The 19,017-nt window shown below is 43.7% G+C and overlaps 1 protein-coding gene across 2 annotated transcripts in view; it reads left to right on the forward strand.

Moving 5' to 3' along the window:
* The window catches only part of nrp2a (neuropilin 2a), a 59,318-nt gene that overhangs the window by 25,270 nt on the left and 15,031 nt on the right, over positions 1 to 19,017 (forward strand). For both annotated transcript variants that reach the window (XM_028470484.1, XM_028470491.1), the window contains exons 4-11: positions 181 to 411; positions 1,511 to 1,666; positions 2,875 to 3,044; positions 3,525 to 3,680; positions 9,759 to 9,903; positions 12,135 to 12,310; positions 13,441 to 13,620; positions 13,708 to 13,852. In XM_028470484.1, the coding sequence (XP_028326285.1) occupies positions 181 to 411; positions 1,511 to 1,666; positions 2,875 to 3,044; positions 3,525 to 3,680; positions 9,759 to 9,903; positions 12,135 to 12,310; positions 13,441 to 13,620; positions 13,708 to 13,852 (1,359 nt within the window). The remainder of the gene's footprint in view (positions 1 to 180; positions 412 to 1,510; positions 1,667 to 2,874; positions 3,045 to 3,524; positions 3,681 to 9,758; positions 9,904 to 12,134; positions 12,311 to 13,440; positions 13,621 to 13,707; positions 13,853 to 19,017) is intronic.

Genomic DNA, 19,017 nt, shown 5'->3' on the forward strand with positions numbered 1-19,017 from the left:
TTGGGCTTGTCTTTGACAAGTTTCAGAGGTTTACCTTTAAAGTTTGAATGATCAGGATCACTGATCCAGATATCTGGCTAAAAGGATATTTGGTGCTTGGCGGAGGTTTGCACTCTCCGATTGCTCTTGTTTCTTGTGTTTCTTCTCTAAACACCTCCTCTCCCTCCTTTTTCTCCTCAGGTTCAGAGTTCTGCTTCCGTAACTTCACCAGCTCCTCTGGTATGATCGAGTCCCCCGGCTTCCCAGACAAGTATCCCCACAACCTGGAGTGCTCCTATATGATCATCGCCCCGCCCCACATGGACATCACACTCACATTCCTCACCTTTGACCTCGAGAACGACCCCCTGCTGGTGGGAGAGGGCGACTGCAAGTATGACTGGCTGGACGTATGGGATGGTCTTCCACAAGGTGAGAGCGTAAATTCACACACAATGACTTACAAGCAGTGACCCCTGCCATTATTCATTCTACCGTTCATACATTTGCATAGCAGCAGTCCATTTCCTGAGCAGTCGTAGCTCTCTTTGATGTCAGCAGCCTTGCCCTCCATTCCATTCCATTTCATAGAGGAAACATTAATTCACACAGGGAGCTTAAAGTGTCTGGACATCCCCGAAGGAGCGCCGCTTTCCCATGGCCTCCTCTCCTCCCCATAATAACACCCTCCGATCCTCACTGTCGTCCCTCCTTATCACCAAGCACTTCCTTCCTCCCTCGGCCTGAGGAGAAAGTGACAGCCATGATGTGTATCTGCATGGCCAGTGGGAGGAGCCCAAAGATGTGTATGCCAATAGATCTAAAATGTCCAAATACATGCAAACTTCCACGGTGGAACGCTTGTTGTCTGGTGCTGATGAAACCTACATTAGGAGTGAATGTTTGAGTTCCCTTTCTTCTCTGTTTCCCCACAAAAATGACGACCTGTCCTAATTATTTCATTTTCAGCCGCTAAAAGGGATTGAAGTGGATTTAAGATTCCAATTATAGTCTTGGATTCCAGAGCTTTGGTAGCTGAAAACAAGTTCTGCCATTCAAAGTTAAGGAATTAGGAGCAAATTAAAGTGTAACCCAGTTCCAGTGAGACGAGGCCTTAGGCATGAAAGAAAAACGGGAGACGGGTGGAGGGAAGATTTTGATGTCTGGCAAGTAAACTGTCTCCTAAACTATTGTAATCCTCGGTGTGTGTGTGTGTGTGTGCGTGCTCATCCTAGTGCAGCTTGCATTAAGGCAGAGATTCAGATTTCCCTGCTGGGCTCTGGCTGAGACACACATGGCAGATGGAGGGATGGACAGGAGGGTTAGGGGAGGGAGTGGAATGATGGGAGGAAGAGAGATGGCGCTGGGACCATGCTGTGAGTCATTAGACAACACTTACTGGAGCAGCATGGCCACTGGAAACATGTCTGTCTCCACTTCCTCTCTTACTTTGAAATGAGAAAGTTTTCTCTTTGTTTGAAAGAAATCCACATGATCCAATGTCTTCTCTCTATAAATTGTTTTTCTCCAGTTGCGCCTTTGATTGGACGATACTGTGGAACAAAGATCCCTCCTGAGATCCAGTCATCGTCCGGCCTGCTGTCCCTCTCCTTCCACACCGACATGGCCGTGGCGAAAGATGGCTTCTCAGCTCGCTACAACATGACGCACAAACAAGTTTCTGACTGTGAGTTTGATAATAATAATAATAATATGGCGGTTTTATATAGCGATATATAAATCAAAGACAGGAAATGGCAATAGTGGATGTGATGATTAGTTAAATGCTTGTTTGAATAAGTGGGTATTTAACTGTCTTTTGAAAGATTGTGCTAAGTCAGAGGCATGGATGTTTGGGGGGAGGCTTTAACCTTCAAGGTACAGTGCTTGGATTTGACAATGGGAGTGAGGAGGTTAGAGCAGGCGAGAGGGCTGCAGAAGGTCAGAGAGGTAAGGAGGGGCCAGGTTATTAAGGGATTTGTAGGTGATGAGAAGGATCTTGAAGTGGCTACGCTGTTTTAAGGGGGGCCAGTGTAGTTGTTGGAGTACAGGTGTGATGTGGTCTATGGAGGAGGTTTATGTGAGTAGCCTGGCTGCTGAGTTCTGTACATACTGGAGTTTTTGTAGGTGGGTGGAGGAAATGAAGGCATGGGTTAGAGTTTCTGCGGCAGGTTTGGAGAGGGTGGGACGAAGGTGGGTGATGTTTTGAAGGTGGAAGAAGGCGGATTTGGTGATTTGGCAGATCTGGGACTGGAAAGAGAAAGTAGGGTCCAAAATGACTGCAGGATTTCTGATCTGCGGGGGGGGGGGGGGGATTTAGGACCAATGATGATGATTTCCGACTTATTTCCATTGAGTTTGAGGAAGTTGGTGTTCATCCATGATTTGATTTCAGAGAGACAGTTTGTTCGGGTGGAGACTATGCCAGGGCTGATTGTTTCTGTAGAAAGGTAGAGTTGTATGTCGTCAGCGTAACAATTAAATTTGAGTCCGTTGAGAATGATATAAAGAATGAAGAGGAGGGAACCAAGCACCAACCCTTGAGGTACTCCATGGGTTACTGAGAGGGTACGGGATGTGCAATCCGATTCCCTTCATCTTGACTTGTTTTTTCTACTGATTAGTCATCATTTGTTTGTCTGGCTTCCCCTGCCTTGTTGATCTCTTTAGTTACGGCTGCTTTAATGCTATTTTTTTTTAAATCAAAGCTTTCTTCTCACTTTGCTTCTCTTGCTTCTTTGGAAAGTGTGATTACTCTGAAGTCCTTTGAAAATAAATGTCTCCTCTCGCCTGTTGGCCTGCTTTGTTGTTTGTCTGTCTTCGTTAACTCAGTTTGCATTTTTTTATTTTCAGCACGTTGTCATACAGTTAACACTGCTTTTTTCCCTCTTCCAGCCTTTCACTGCAGCATGGCACTCGGGATGGAGTCAGGCAAGATAAGTGACGATCAAATCACAGCCTCAACCTCTTTCTACGACAATCGCTGGCTACCACGACAGGCGCGCCTCAACAATGACGACAACGCATGGACACCCGCAGAGGACAGCAACAAGGAGTTCATCCAGGTACTTAATCACTGACGCTACGCCGTGTTGTTTCTGCAGGCTCAGAGAACCCTGGGAAATTTGACATTCACGTGGTCTGCAGATATCACAGATAAAAGAACTGTGGCCTAATGATAAGTGAGAGCCTGTGAGCGCGAGAGAATGTGCACGTGCGTACGGAGAGCAGCGATGGTGATGGATGAAGGTGCTTCTCTTGGAATGCATTCGAAACACTGAGCCATTGATCTCTGCCTCCTGCTTTCCTCTGCGTGCACACATGACAGTGTGTACACACACACACACACACACACATTTACCACCTGGGCTTCCTCAGCAGCAGACCACAGTCGGCGTCCATCCCCTGCTGCCAGTGTGACGGATAGACGCAGCAGCTGCTTTGTCTGCTCTCTGAGCACTATAAATCCTCTCATCCTCACATGTTCCTTTTCACCTCTTTTTTCTCTGATCTTTAGCCACATTTCTCTTTCTTTATCTGTGCAGGTTGACCTTCATTTCCTCAAGGTTTTAACAGGAATCGCAACGCAAGGCGCCGTATCCAAAGAGACCCAGAAGTCTTACCATGTCACGACGTTCAAACTGGAGGTCAGCACCAACGGAGAGGACTGGATGATGTACCGACACGGCAAGAACCACAAGGTTTGTGACTCCCCACAAGAAATCATTGTTTCCCAATCACAATTATTCACAAGCTGTGTGGAAGCATGAAGAAGCGTTTCCCTCCCACCACTGTTTACAAAGCCCAGTCATGACCCGAGTCAGCAGTTAGAGGAAGAGTGGAGAAGATAGAGACACAGAACAATGAAGGCCTCTGTGTGCCCTTATCTCAGCTTACTATTTATCATCTTTCTTACTGAACGCTCGCACACACACAAACACACGCGCTGTTCTATAAGCCTCCGCGTGTAACCAACTCGGAATGACATCAGGCGTGTTTATGCCATTGTGTGTTCTTGTTTGTTTGAGTGTTCTAGGTGCAGGTCCATGGATGTTGTCTAGTAAAGCCTGTCTCTGGGGAGAATTGAATTCTAGTCCATCATTATGGGTTCAGGTCACTGTGGATTTCATGCAGAAAAAATGGAAAGTGAAAGAGGGAGTTAATCCTCACCCACAAAGAGCAAGACCCCCCTGTCTGTGTTTGTCGGTGATTGGTTTGGGTGGGGACAGTGGGGGGGTATTTGATGTAAGATTACTGGGTTAAATGTAGATTTGACTTGAAAGTCAACATCTGTGCAATTTATTAAAACCCTCCACAGACGCCCCCCTCCCTCCTCCTCCCCGCACACAATCCTCAGAAACGGCTTTCTTTGAAAAACCTCTGGCTGATCCACATCTGCACATTTGTCTGCATCTCGTGCGTGCGTGGCTCTGTCTGCCCGGTGTGTAATCTGAGTCCACTAATCCGTCCAACGCACAGACCCTCTCAGACACGGACTCAGACGGATGCATCAACACGATGTTGTAATCTGAAATGTTTGGGAGGTCAGAGAGTGGAGGAAAGATCAATAAGAGACAGCTGAGTTGTAAAGTGTGAGATAGTAGGTGCGGCTCCTGCGTTTTTTTAGGTCTAACACAGTTTCTAACTCTATAACGCTGAGTCATTTTTATTCCGATCCCTGTTCTTTTCTACGTCGGGTAGTAAAAAGTAGCAGGAAACAGGAAATCAAAGGTACAACATAAACACCCTGATGTTCCAGACCACAACATAAATACCAGTGTACCACTGCACGGAACATAAATATTGCACATTGTTTCATTAGAAACAGGACAAGTACAAGCAGTCGTGTTTTGACCGTCTCGGAAATAAATCACAGATTCTTGTGGTACAATGTTCGACTTGGTGCTTATTTTAAAAAAAACATGTTGTTGCTTCATGTGCTCTTGAAGATATTAGGATACCGAATGTTTTAGCTTGTACTGTTGTGATAAAAAGAATAATACAAGGTCATACTGATCCCATTTGGATCTTAAAATCCCAAACAAGTTCAAGGCGTGGCACCTCATGTTTCCTCTTCTGTGTTTTTGCCAACCACTAATAATCATCTGGCCTCGTTTAAAAAACTAAACTCTAGACTTTCATGATCTTTCTGTCTACCAGGTATTCTTACGTCCCCCATCGTCTTTACTTGAATCTTCCGTGACCACTAATCCACCACCAGTCAGTCAGGCTGTACAAACTCCCAGTCGCCTGTTCTAAGCCCCCCAAAGAGCCTTTAAGTGGTTGGAGCTCACTTCTCACCAGGGGGCCCCAGTAATCACTTTGGATTTGGGTCTTCTAATTGTTATTTAAATTTAAGTTTTGAGCTAATGTGGCCTTGGACTGTTGGAGAGTTGGTGAATGATTGTAGGTGTTCTGACCTCATCGCATTTATTGTTGTGTGGGAACTCATTGTGTTGTTTTTTTTATCAGGATGTGAGTTTTATTTCCTGGAGGCTGAAGGATTTCATGGAAATCAGGACTTCATAGTTCAGCGTCTGCTTATTGGAGGATGATTTTGTGTTATGAAGGAAATTCATGTTCTGTCATCATTAGTAGAAAGACTTCTATATATGCGAGTGTGTGCGACGTTTTCCACGTGTTTTTGGCGTGCCAACACATTGACGGTTTGACACCCATGTGACTTGTTAGCTCCGAGTCACACTCCTCGCACATGCAGCTCATTAGTTGATGAGACGCTCGCTCAGCGTAGAGTCGTGATAGTAACACACACGCACGCACACGCACACGCACACGGCACGATCTTTGTGACGTCGACACAAACACATTAACAGCAAAAAACACACACACTGTCATCAACAATGTGAGAAAAAAATCCCAGTAGGCCCCAGTGTGAAACAAGTGGCGTGTTACTGAAAAGCATGGTGGGCTAAATCTGTCACGCACACACACACACACACACCTTGGAGTGTGTGACTAACCTTGGAGAGGGAAAAACAGCCCACGCTGCAGTTTCAACTGTTCCTCCTTCACAATGTCGTAAACACATGAGCTCTGGCTTGTGTGCATGTGCACGTTGGGTAAAATCTAAAATAGTACATGCTCTAGCCTTTATTAGAACGCAGTAGGACACTTAGAGTAAACTTTACTAGTGAAGCAAAACCTGTCACTAGTACTACTAGTGAGCAGGGGGCGGGGAAAAGCAAATCCAGGCTTGTCATTGGCTTTTGAAAATATTTCAACCAATCAGGGAGCTGAATTATAGTCCCTCTTATTTCCTTTGCATTAGCTCGACTAGTACTACTAGTGAATCTTTTGGCTTTACTAGTACTTCTACTAGACTAAAAATCATCCACTAGTACTACTAGTGTACTAGTAGTGGTTTACTAGTACTACTAGTGTACTTGTAGTAGTTTACTAGTACTACTAGTGTACTTGTAGTACTAGTAAACTAAATGTTTTACTCGTGCTCGATTAGTACTTACTATTAAACCGAAAACGTCTAATAGTATACGATTTTTGTGTTACTAGTAGTGGCAATAAAAAAAAATGTTTTTGACAATTGCTACTACTAGACTAAAAACATCTACTAGTAGGATTTTTAGTGTATTAGTAGTACTTGTAAGCAAAATGTTGTACTTGTGCTCGTGTAGACCTTACTAGTAAAGCAAATCTACTAGTAGACAATTTTTGTATTACTAGTAGTGATAGTAGGCTTCAAATTGACTAGTATAGTACTAGTAGACATAATGCAAATGAAGTAGGAGGGATTAGAACCAAATTCACTTCCCTGATTGGTTGGAATATTTTCGAAATTAGCTTTTTCCCATACTCCTATTGTTGAATAAAATGTGAGCACTAATAGAGCTCAACTATGGTTGATATCACATTCATGCTCTCCTTAAACATCTTCATACTGGGAATGAAACATGCTAGTGGGAAAGTAGAGATCTTCAGAAAGTGTTTACGACGCAGCGATCGGCGTTCTTTGAGCGAGTGTTTTTTTTTTTTTTCTCCCGGTGACCTCGTTCTTCAAAGAGGTCATCAATAGTTAAATACCCACAGTGCCTGCAGCTCGCCAGCGTCCACACAAACAAGTCTGACCGTCACCCAAGTGTGTCTAGTACGTGTGTGTGTGAGTGTCTAATGGGGTCTTCGTTATATTTTCATGACTTCCCAAACCAGTAGACACAACATGACAGCATTAATTATTCAGTGAGAGGCGGGATGGGGGGGGGGGGGGGGGGGGTCTAGGGTTGGAGAGGCAGTTGTCGGGCAGATTACGGGGACAGACAGACAATCCACCACATTAACCCTCGCTTCAATTCCATCAGTCTCCAAAGCAGCTGCCCTCGTTCCCAGTTAGTGAAAATGTAACCAACGCGTTGGTCAATGAGTAACTTTCTGCTTCCCGTGGCCATTAACCTTTGACCTTGGAAGTAATGGATCAGGAATCAGAGAAGTGACCTCTCAGGTGTCCCGACCACAGACCACGGGACATTCTTCTAACTAACTTTGTCCTCTAACATGCAGGGATGGGCGGAGCCTCTCAATGGCTGCATCTCTTTGTGTGCTTTTAAAACAAAAGGAAAGCAGCTGCTTGTGTTACACAATGTCATGCACATTTCATGGGACATCTCTGTGGAGCGTTAACTCATCGTGAACCTTTTTTCCAAGGTCGACTCTCAGTATGATTGTTCTTGGTTTCCTTTTGAGGAAAAAGGAAATGGTGATGACACTTTTTTCGACTCACAGAGTATTTCCTCCATCAGGGATGCATCACTCTGTTCAGAACTCTCGGCCTCCAGTCGCCTCCCTCCCAGTCTGTTTTTTCACTCTGCTCCGGAGGATCTTCTTACTCCCCGCGGTCATTTTTCTCTGTTTCCCAGCTGCTCTTTCTTTTAGATTAAGAGAGGCAGGCTGGTCGTGTACATGAGGCGGGCTCCCCGTGATACACTTGTCTTTGTGCAACCGTTTGTAGGTGTTTACATAACCCACTCACACCCCCATAAGAGCCCACATCCACTGTGGTGCCTCTTAGGTAAACATAACAGCTGTCTGTCCTCATTCCAGCAGCAGATACAGCAGAGATAGGCCCGCTTATCTGTTCAAACACTCACGCTGCTGCTTTGTATTACCGATGTCAGCTCCTCTTGATTTAATCAGGCCGGTTCTAGAATCAAATAAAACCCCTGGAGTTGGTTTTTGGAGTCAAATCACTCTTACCCCTACTGGTGAGGGGAATTTCTGGAGCATCTTTTTTGAGATGCAGGAGTTGAATTTTACAAATAGGTCACTGGAGTAGAGATATGTGAAAACCAGGCGGGTTTTTTATCTTCACAATCTGATCAAATAAGTTCATTAAAAGAAAACACAGAGCACAGAGCACTCTCTGTTTGATCACTGTCCGCCCGCATTAGCATGAAAGAAAAAGTCGTGTAGGCACGTTAATGGTTAGGATGTCTTTAATCTTTAATTCTCTCGCTCGTCGCCTCTTGTCTTTCAAGACGATTTCTTTGGTGTGTTCAACGGCCGTGACGATCAGCAGCACCTCGCCTAGCCAGTCAGTTTAGACACTTCCTCGTCTTATCGGAGTGCGCCGGATGTATGAGAGGGAACCTGTGGTTTTTTGTTGTGTGTGTGTGTGTGTGTGGTTTCAGCTTTCAGCTCATACACACCAACAGAAATAGTTAGGAAAGATGCTAATCCTGTTCCTCCATCACGTTGTGTTTCATACAGATTTATCCTGTTGCATTAACTCATGATGGCACGAGGCTCAATCAGTCATTCCACAGTGTATCCTCTGCAATCGATCAATGACATAATATATTCTTTCTTTATCGACACCCATTGTCTGTACGGTTACAACTTATGTGTGTTTTATCGTCTTGAAGAGTGGAAATGCACCAAAAAAATGAGGAATTTCTTCTTGTCACTCTTATCTTTCCATTAATCAGTCCCTGTAATTAATGTGCATGTTTTGGCTGTAACTTACTGTATACAGGATGTTAAACATTTGTCATGTTTCCTGACACTAAAACAAAGTGAGTGCCGAACGTTAACTCTCTACTTAAGTCAAATGATGTCTTCTTAAAACAAGGAGTCTTTGTATCAGTGACTGTAGCGTCTTCCAGCTTCAGGCGTAGAAGTACCGGTAAGTGCATTAGCCGAGAAGAGTTCCAACTATCCATCATCGCAGAGATTGTGCGAGTCTTCTTCCTCCGACCTCAAACAGGAAGAAACCTGAGCGCCCTGCTTATATCTGACCTCTGACCTCTGCTGCCCCGCCCTGCTGCCACTTGGCAAGCTAAGGAGAGGAAGGGAGTGTTCCAGGCAAAACAAGTGAGCATTGCTGCTTTAACGTGGGAAGTAGATTTCAACTCCTTCCTGCCCACCTGGATGAGTTCCTGTGTGGGACTTCTGACTGTGTACGGTCGTGTCAGGTCACGTCTCACAGCTTCCTACGGCTTCCAGCTGTGTGTGAGTCGGTGGATGGGTTAGAATTGTGTGTGTGTGTGAAATCCTCATCCTTGGTTGGGCTTTCTCAGCCTCCCAGTGCTGAACCCTTAACCCCAAAACACATGGACAGCTGGGCCGGTGACATTGGATCCATGTTTGGGTTGTCTCTGGTTTGTCCGGTCCCGCCACTGTGTGTGTGAAGCCGAGCGAAGCCGCGCACTGTGGGTGGGTGTGAAAGCAGTGTGTGTGTGTGTGTGTGTGAGAGAGAGAAAAGAAAAGATACACCAATCTCACTGTGTGTCTTCTGTCTGCATTTTCAGATTTTCCACGCCAACACGGACCCAGCTGAGGTGGTTCTGAACCGAGTCCCACAGCCGGTCCTGGCCCGGTTCGTTCGTATCCGTCCACAGACGTGGAGGAACGGGATCGCGCTCCGCTTCGAGCTCTACGGGTGTCAGATAACAGGTGTGTATGTGTGGCAAAGGATAATAAAAACACAAAAATTAGTAGATTTACAAAATTTAGATATTTTTGGTCTAGAAGGGTTTTTCAAAAACATTGATTTTCGTTTTCTGTTTCTAAAAACAAAAATTTAAATGTTAGAATACAGAAAAAGCATCAAGAAAAATGCTCGTTTTTGTTAATGGTACGACCTGAAGTTGCAATTTTCCAAGTAAGAGTGTGTAAGAGGACAGAGCTTTGTTCCTGTTTAGAGTTCCAAAATATAACTTTACCAGGATAAAACGCCTGTGGCCTACTTCCCCTTTCACACATTCTGAAACTCTTTACTTCCTGTGTTGCTGCGGAAACAGTTGTCGAGTATCAAAGTTCACATGACTATATAAAGGTCAATAAACAATATGATTAATATAATAATAATTAATAGCAAACCTTACTCTGATTACATGATTTTTGCACCGTCTTCAAACGCGCTCTTATTTTGAAACACCACTTCTGGTTGCACCATTTTGAAAAATTGGCATTTGTTTTGTTTCTGTCTTCTAACATTTCATTTATTTATTTTTTTTAAGTTTTCTTTTTCTCTTCTGGACCTTTGAATTTAAATTTAAATTTTTGAATTTTACAAAAGGAAAATCAAATAACCACTCTTCTTTTTCTTCTCTTTCTTTGTGTACTTTTTTATGTTCTTTTCTGAACTGAAAATTTCAAGACCAAAACATACACTATGGTCACTTTTCTCACTCTGGTATGATTTATCCAAAAATATAGTAATATGTAGTAGTGTAGTATGTTGTTTACTTTTTTAACAACATCAATAAAGACATAGTTTTAAAACTACAAGCATGTAGTGTATGTGTGGCCTGCAGGAAACCAAGGATGGACACATAAACACACACTACTCTTTACTATTTACAGAATAAAGCTGGTGGTTCCCAGTCCAGTTTAAAGCACAAACAAACCACAGAAGCCACAAACACCAACTCAGCTTTTCTCTGCCATCGGCTCCTACGTTTAACCTCATATGCCATAATAATCCATGATCACACACGTGCACATGGATGATGTGTGTTAAGACTCCGCCACAGCCACGGCTCGTACCTTTGAAACGTGGCTACCCTCAGGCTAATTAAAGGAAACTTTAACTGCACTCTTCCTTTCCGAGGCAGTGTCGTTTCTTGTTGCTCCCTCGCTGTCTCGCCTAGTTTTACTCTCGTGGTTTTAGATCCTTTTTTTTTTTCTTAGATGTGTCCTCTTTGCTCAGCAAGCTCCTCTGTATAAAGAAATGAGCATCGATCAATCATTCATGGCTCCCCCGTTCGCTGCTACATCTGAAGCTCTGATTCGCCTCAGCCTCGGCATCTGCTGCTGAAATAACTGTTAGCCGCTTACAGTCTACAGGTACCTGTGCTTTCTAAATATAGCGGGTGACCTCAAACGCAGGAAACGTACACAGGAAGACACACACACACACAAAGATCCCATGCTTTTTTATTCATTATTTACATCGCCTGCATTTGCTGTGACATAACGGCATGAAAGTTTGATCCGCGCTCTCTTAAACCGTCAGCACGGCTAACATCTCAACCCTCCGCGTCCTCCATCATCGTCTCAGCGTTCTGCTCTTATTCGTCTCTTTTTCTTCAGCTTTCTTTTTTAAAAAAAAAACATTTTCTGCTCTTTTCCTTTCTGCCCCTCCCCCCGCTCCTCATATTATACCTTTCTGATCCCCTTAATCCTCATTTCTGCCTCTCACACACTCCCTGAGCTAGTTATTCTTCTTACGCCACTTTCCAATCCATATTTGAATGAGTTTGATTTCCGTGTCTTTGACGCTCAGAACTTTCCCTCCGTCAGTGAGTGAGCAGTGCAGCTGTAAAGAAACAAAAGGCGTGAGCAACATTAAAAGACATTTAAGTATATGTGTGTGGAATGTGAAGTGTTTGAACATGAGTCCATTCAGCTGCAGACTTAACATCAGCTTTTATCTCCCTAATGGCGCTCCCACTGCATATTGAACATGAAGCTTAAGTGCTGTGTTACACGTCTTTCTTCTTTTTTTTTCTCACTCTCCTCATCCTCTCCTCTTTGTTCCAGTCCAACTTCTTAATGTTTAGTGGCCACTAGAATCCTGCGGCCGGGCTTAACAGCTCCCTGGTGGGATTATGTGTAGCGGCCTGAGTGTGCGTGTGTGTGTATTAGGCCGCGGCTGAAGTTTCTCATCATCTCTTCTGCAGATGCACCGTGTTCAAACCTGCAGGGCCTGCTGTCAGGCCTGCTCTCTGACGCCCAGATCTCAGCCTCGTCCAGCAGGGACATGGTGTGGAGTCCAGGGACGGCGCGTCTGGTGGCCAGTCGCTCCGGGTGGTTCCCTGCTCCGGCTCAGCCGCTGGCGGGAGAGGAATGGCTCCAGGTACAGACAACAATGTGTCATTTCTCTGGGGTTTTTAAAAATAGTTTTATGACTTTTCAGCTTGTTGTCATTATATATTTTTTTGTCATTTGTGTATTGTTGCTATTGTTTTGTGTGTTAATGGAATCATTGTTTGCCATTTTAGGTTTTTGTGTATTTACGTTGACATTTTAGGAGTTTTTGGAGTCAATTTATGAATTTTGTGTATTTTTGCTGCTGTTTTGTCAGCTTTGGGAGTCATTTTGGAAGTTTTTGTTGTTATTTTGTGTTTGATTTTAGTTGCCATTTTTCTTTTCTTGTAGATTTTGTATTTTTGCTGTCGTTTTGTGTGTTTCTGGTGTTGTTTTGTTCATGTTGTGTTTCTTAAAAAGGTGAAAATATTACTAATTAATTCCTGTCTGAAGTCGATGATTAGAAATGGAACTGTATGATAGTAGATGTTCCATGAACTGCTTCATGTACTACTAAATTACTTCATCAGTGCACAGATTGATGATCCCATTGTGTTCGTTTACTTTAGAGTTTTTACTTTAACGTGCGTTTCTAATTGGGAGGAGGAGGCTTTATATATATATATATATATATATATATATATATATATATATATATATATATATATATATATATATAGTTATCTTTCGTATACCTTTAAATATTAGAAGCAATCCCTCAATTATTCAGACAAATCCACAGTGAAGGTACGCTGCTAACAGTTCTGTACAATGAAAGACAAACGTGGAAGAAAGAACGTGACTCAGCAGTTTCCCAAGCAGTCACGCACTTGTCCTTGCCGTCCTCTGAGCTCCTGCCAAAGAGTTGTGCAGAGCGCAGATGTGCACTGTTAGCATGCTGCGGCAGTGAATCTTCAAATCAAATCCTGATTCTAAAAGTGAAGCAACACAAACAACCAAAGGATTTAACTCCTGCAATAATTGGATGAGTCTGGAACACATCACAACGTCATTGAGTTTACATCACCATATTCTTTGAGCTACAAATGCAATTTATCTGTGTTATTGAGTGAAACGCGTGTTTACAAGTCTTTTGTTGACAATGACAAACACCCGTGTGGTGTTTTGCATAAAGTGCATCAGTCGTCTTTAATTAAGCCACGCCCCAACCCTTCCCAGGTGGACCTCGGCGTTCCAAAGACAGTGCGTGGAGTTATTACCCAGGGGGCACGGGGAGGAGACACCGGAACGGGAGCAACGAGTGAAAACAGAGCGTTTGTGCGGAAGTACAAAGTTGCACACAGTTTGAATGGAAAGGACTGGAATTTCATCATTGATAGCAAGACCAGTTTACCCAAGGTGGGTGTATCTGCAGCGTTTTTGTAGCAGATTCAAAGCTGTTTTAGTTAATTTATGGATTTATTGATTTATTTTTTTTTGATTCAGATCTTTGAAGGGAACACGCACTACGACACGCCGGAGCTGCGTCACTTCGAGGAGACGTTGGCCCAGTTGATCCGGCTCTACCCTGAGCGCTGGTCTCCTGCTGGGATCGGCATGAGAGTGGAGATACTGGGTTGTGACCTTCCAGGTAGGACACTCCGCAGCTCGCCTGACAGGGAGTTCTTTCTCCGTATGATAATTCGCCTTCAGAATTTCTGGGATGAATAATTTGCCAACGCATTGTAATAAACTCGGCTGATCCGAGCTGAAGGGCGGAGACCTTGAAGAAGAGAAATGAAGCGCGCGTTCGATATGCACGAGTTACCCGAGTCTGCAGAGAGAGGTGAAAAGATGCAGGCGGAAAGGAAAAAGTACTTGTTTGACCCTGGAAGAGTTGTGGATTATGACTTTGTGATATTATTGCACCTGGGAGCTGAGAGCAGGAGTGGACAGGGTTTGGTTTAAAGGAATGCATCCCCGGAGAGAGAACCACAGCAAATGAGAACATTGGTTTGTTCACTTTCCAGCGTGGTCTGTTTCCCAGATGTGACTAACACACACACACACACACACACATGTCGACTCTCACTGTTTACTGCTCACACAAGCACACACTTTAACACACACAGGCAAAGATGCACATTGTGCAAAACTCCTACACGTCAAAGTTAGATTACAACAAAGCAAAACACAATATTCAGATGAACGTGCAGTGAAAATGAGGTGCTTTTCTATCGTCGTTGCTCAAGCTGTAATGCTTTAACTGCTCAGGATTTGACTCATTTGAGAACAATAAAAAGAAAGTGTTTAAAGCAGTGGTTCTCCACCTTTTCAACACTATTATTGAAAAACAGTCACGTGGAGACGAGTCAATGTTCTATGAATCTGTGATAACCACATTTATTTATTCATCAAGTTTGGTGTAGTTGCAGAAAAACGGTAAAAATTAGAAAATATTCTGTTTCTTGACCCCCTCCCAGTGTCTTGTGACCCTAAACGCGGTCCTGACCCCAAGTTTGAGAACCCCTGGTTTAAAGCAAAGAGACCTGTGGAAGAAGCTGTGATGCAACAGTAGATTGTTCCAGTGAGAGTGAGGCTTTTCATAGAGAGGGATGAAGTGGAGGAAACGCGGCCCAGAGAACGACGGTTAAGGGTCACACATTGTTCACGCAGCACCAGAACCCAGCAGGGACGGTGGATTTACATTCCTGTAAATCATTCACTTCCCGTTCCACTCCGGTTATTTACTCGTCCTCTTCTGACGACCACGATGTCTCCGCAGGAATCTAGTTCACATGATTAAGGATGACGAAACGGACACGTTTTCCCATTGAAACCTTACTGAGCTGACTTTAACACAAAGCAGCAGCAGCAGCAGCAGCAGCAGCTACACTGAAGTTTCCATCCTACACATGGTTGTCGTTGAGTCTTTTCCCAGCCTGAGGCCCAGTGAGTGGGTCTGTAAATGTTTTTGTTCTTTCCTCGTTACCCCCTCCTCCTCCTCCTCCCCCTTCACTGTTACTCATCAGACGCGCCCCTTTTCCACACTCGCTGCTGTTTTCAAGTAAACTCATCCACCACCGTGACATTATTTTTTCTATTTTTTTTGTCTCCACACATTTTCCAGATGAAATATTCATGTGCTAGGGGAGAAACTTTCTTTATCTGTGAGAATACATATCGTCTCCTCCTGCGTTTCCCAGATAAAAATCCTTCTTACATTCAGAGCCCAGAATAGTGAAGCTCATGCATGAATACAACAAGCACATAATGCAAACCTCAGGTGCCGAGCCCGTCGCAGTGTCACAGAAATACAACGAGGCTAAATAAGCGATGAATTCTAAACAGTCCCTGGTTTGAATTACAGTTGTTTATGTGCACGTTAGAAATGTCGGTAACACTTTATTTGAAGTTTTATACATAAAGGCTGACATTATGCTGTCATTATGATGTCATTAGTTTGAATTTGGTTTCATGAAGGTTGTCATTGAGTGTCAGTTGTAACCCTAACCTCACTCAATCCCTCCACCTCACCCAAAACATGTCAACATAGCTCCAAAGGTGTCATCATTGAACAAATGATGCCTTATTCATTCTAATGACAGATAATGGTAGCGTAATGTCAGCCTTATGTATAGAACTTTAAATAAAGTGTTAACGACAGATTAGGGTGTGTGATGTCACATGACACACATGAAGGTGGTCGTGCATGAGAGTGGATGGACGGCGAGCACTTAACCCCACCCAGAGGAACATCAAACAATGCCTACTTGTCTTTTCCATCGTGTTTCGTTCAGAAATATCGATTCATCTAGTGTGTGTGTGTGTGTGTGTGCGTGCGTGTGTGTGTGTGTGTGTGTGTGTGTGTGTGTGTGTGTGTGTGTGTGTGTGTGTGTGTGTGCGCGCGCGCGCGTGTGTGTGGAGCATTGCCAGGGAAAGATTTACAGAGAGCTTTTTACGTAATTGAAGATTTTTTTTTTCTTTCTCTCTGACATTTTGCTGAGTCAGCTCCTTGGAGAGTGAGCAATGCTCTTTCTGCAGGGTGGGTTAGCCTCACCCAGCTGTACGTGTGTGTGTGTGTGTGTGTGCATCTGTGTGTGTGTGTGTGGGGAAATAGCTGTTAGAAAAGCAAACGCGTCTCCTTGATCTATGACAGCAGCTCCTCCAGCCCCCGATCCAAGTGTTGGCGTCTCATCCCGTGCATGATGATGACGACGACGACGATGATGATCACTTGCATCATCACCTGCAGCACATTATGTAAGGCGGCGACGCTCTGCTGCAGAGGAACAACTCCTGCATCACAAAAGCCACTTGTGTGGACTGAGGAGCAGCAAAGCACACACACACACACACACACACACACAGCTCAGGGTGGACAGGCCACATATGCTAACACGCCCCCACACCAACACACCAGTTCATCCCATTCCCATTGCCCTGGACACACTTGTCACACTCTGTAAAAGGTCAGCACATTTACACTGTGACAAGGCGTGACCTTTGGAAGGATAGGGCACAGAGGAGATGTGTCGAATGTTAATGGACTCGCCGCCTGCGTGTGTTTCATGCTTATGTCTGTTGAGATGCACACACACACACACACACACACGTGGAAGCTGGTAATGCACGGTTTGTTTATCGCCCCTTGCAGACCCAAAGGTTGCACAGGAGATGGTGAACATGTGAGGGTCATGTGAGACATTTAAGAAAAGTTCTGTTTCCACATCTTTGTGGCAGGCCAGGCTGTGTTAGGAATCATTTCTCATCATATCTCCACATGGGGCGCTGCTGAGCTCATTCACACAGAAAGCTGTGGTTTGTGACGATTTTCCACTTCCATTTTGGGGTTTACTCATGTCCGTGTCAGTTTACACTTTTTTAGTTTTTTTATCATGTTTTCCTGTTTAGATGTCTTCACTGGCTATTAAGCTTCCTGAAATCGTCTCAAACATGCTAAATATGGTTAATAATCAACTACTGTTATACATTTTATATTTTATATGCTTCAGATGATGGGATAGTTACGCTGAAATCACACTCTGCTAGGCCCTTAGGCCTCTGTTTAATGGGAAACGTGTGATAGAATCCCTAAACATTCTTTGTGAAACCTTTAATTACCGCCAACCTCAGAATCCCCCTCACGTTTTGCACAAACATCACGCGCAGTTGTGTGATTGGAGATGCCTCGTGTCACCAGGTAAACCCATCACCTGTTCAGCTAATACGTTATTTTTTGTGTATTTTTATCATCTTTTTTGTATTTTTCTGTCGGGTCATGGGATTTTGGAGTAATTTTTTGTCGTTTTGTGTATTTTACCCTCATTTTGTGTGTTTTAGGAGTCATTTTGTTTTATTTTGATTGTTGCATTGTTATTTCTGTGTATTTTTATCATCCCTTTGTGTATTTTTCTGTAAGTTAATGTGTTTTTGGTGTATTTTTCTGTAATTTCGTATGTATTTGGAGTAATTTTCTGTAGTGTTGCTGTTGTTTTATGTATTTTACTGTCATTTTGTGGGGTTTTTTTATTGTTGAATTGTTATATTTGTGTTCTTTTATCATCCTTTTGTGTATGTTTGTGTATGTTTATGGTGTTTCATGTGTAATTGGAGGAAGTGCGAGATTTTGCACATTTTGTATTTGTCCATTTGTCACATTTTATAGACATTCAATCACCTGTATTTTGGGGAAAGAAAGTGTGTAAATGCGTGATATTGTCCCAAAACATGCATGTGAGACATTCATGTGTCATATCAGGGCCTGATTTTAAATAGAGAACGGGGAAAAAACGTGTCAGGACATAAATTCTATTTATTTCCGAGCATTTTCCACAGTCACGGCCCGAGTTCTGTGAGGTTAAACAGCCGTTTGTCTTTATCTTAGTTGCACAGAAAGCTGACAATGAGCAACACGTTGTAGAAGTCATGAGACGTGTGTGAGGAATGAAAGAACAGCTCACCCTCTTTACTCACATGATAAATGTGGGTTTCACATTAAACTAAACCTCTGTGAAAACTCCCACAATCCACCAGCGCTGACCCTGGGCTCAGCGCCGTATAATTTAAACCACATTCCATCTCCAGCCTGTATGTCTTTTCTTTTTATGTGACATTGTTTTCACGAGCGCCACTTTGGACTTGTTTATGCATTTTGCGTCGTTTGTCTTTCTCCCAAAAAAAAAAAAATGTGGGCTTGGATCTTTTTGCTTTTCTTTCCTCCAAAAGTCGTGAGTTATGGATGGAAACACAACGCAAGCACACACACGAGTTCTCTCACACACATTTAAATGAATGGAGAAAATGGGAGGCAGGCAGAGTTCCTGTGTGATCTCCTCATCCGAGGGCGAGGGGAGTTATTTCCACGCATCTGTCAATCACCTCTAGCACACACACACACACACACACACTCACACACTCCAGACACAACATGGAAGGGTCTCTTTGGATGTTTGGGTCTGTTTTGAAGTAATAAGTCAAACATGAATCCAAGCAGTGACCTCGTGTTCACCTGAGCCGTCGCTATTATTGATAAATAATAAATATTATTAAAGGAATGAAGGTGAAATGATCCAGGGATGTGATTTTTCTTTATTTGGTTGTTGTGGGGGATGGGGGAGGGGTTAATATATATCCAAGTGCTTTTGTTTTTATTGGGACTACTTTATTAACTGCGTTTCTTTGCTCTGTAAGCTGGTGGAAAAGAAGCAGACAGGCGGCTTATGCACCTCATTCCTGTCTGCGTGCTGCAGCTTATCACTTCCTCTCTATATCCTGTGTCTGTTTCCTGGCCCTCCCTCGTGTACAAGGCCAGGA

Source organism: Gouania willdenowi, chromosome 2 (assembly GCF_900634775.1).
Source record: "Gouania willdenowi chromosome 2, fGouWil2.1, whole genome shotgun sequence".
Lineage (NCBI taxonomy): Eukaryota > Metazoa > Chordata > Actinopteri > Blenniiformes > Gobiesocidae > Gouania > Gouania willdenowi.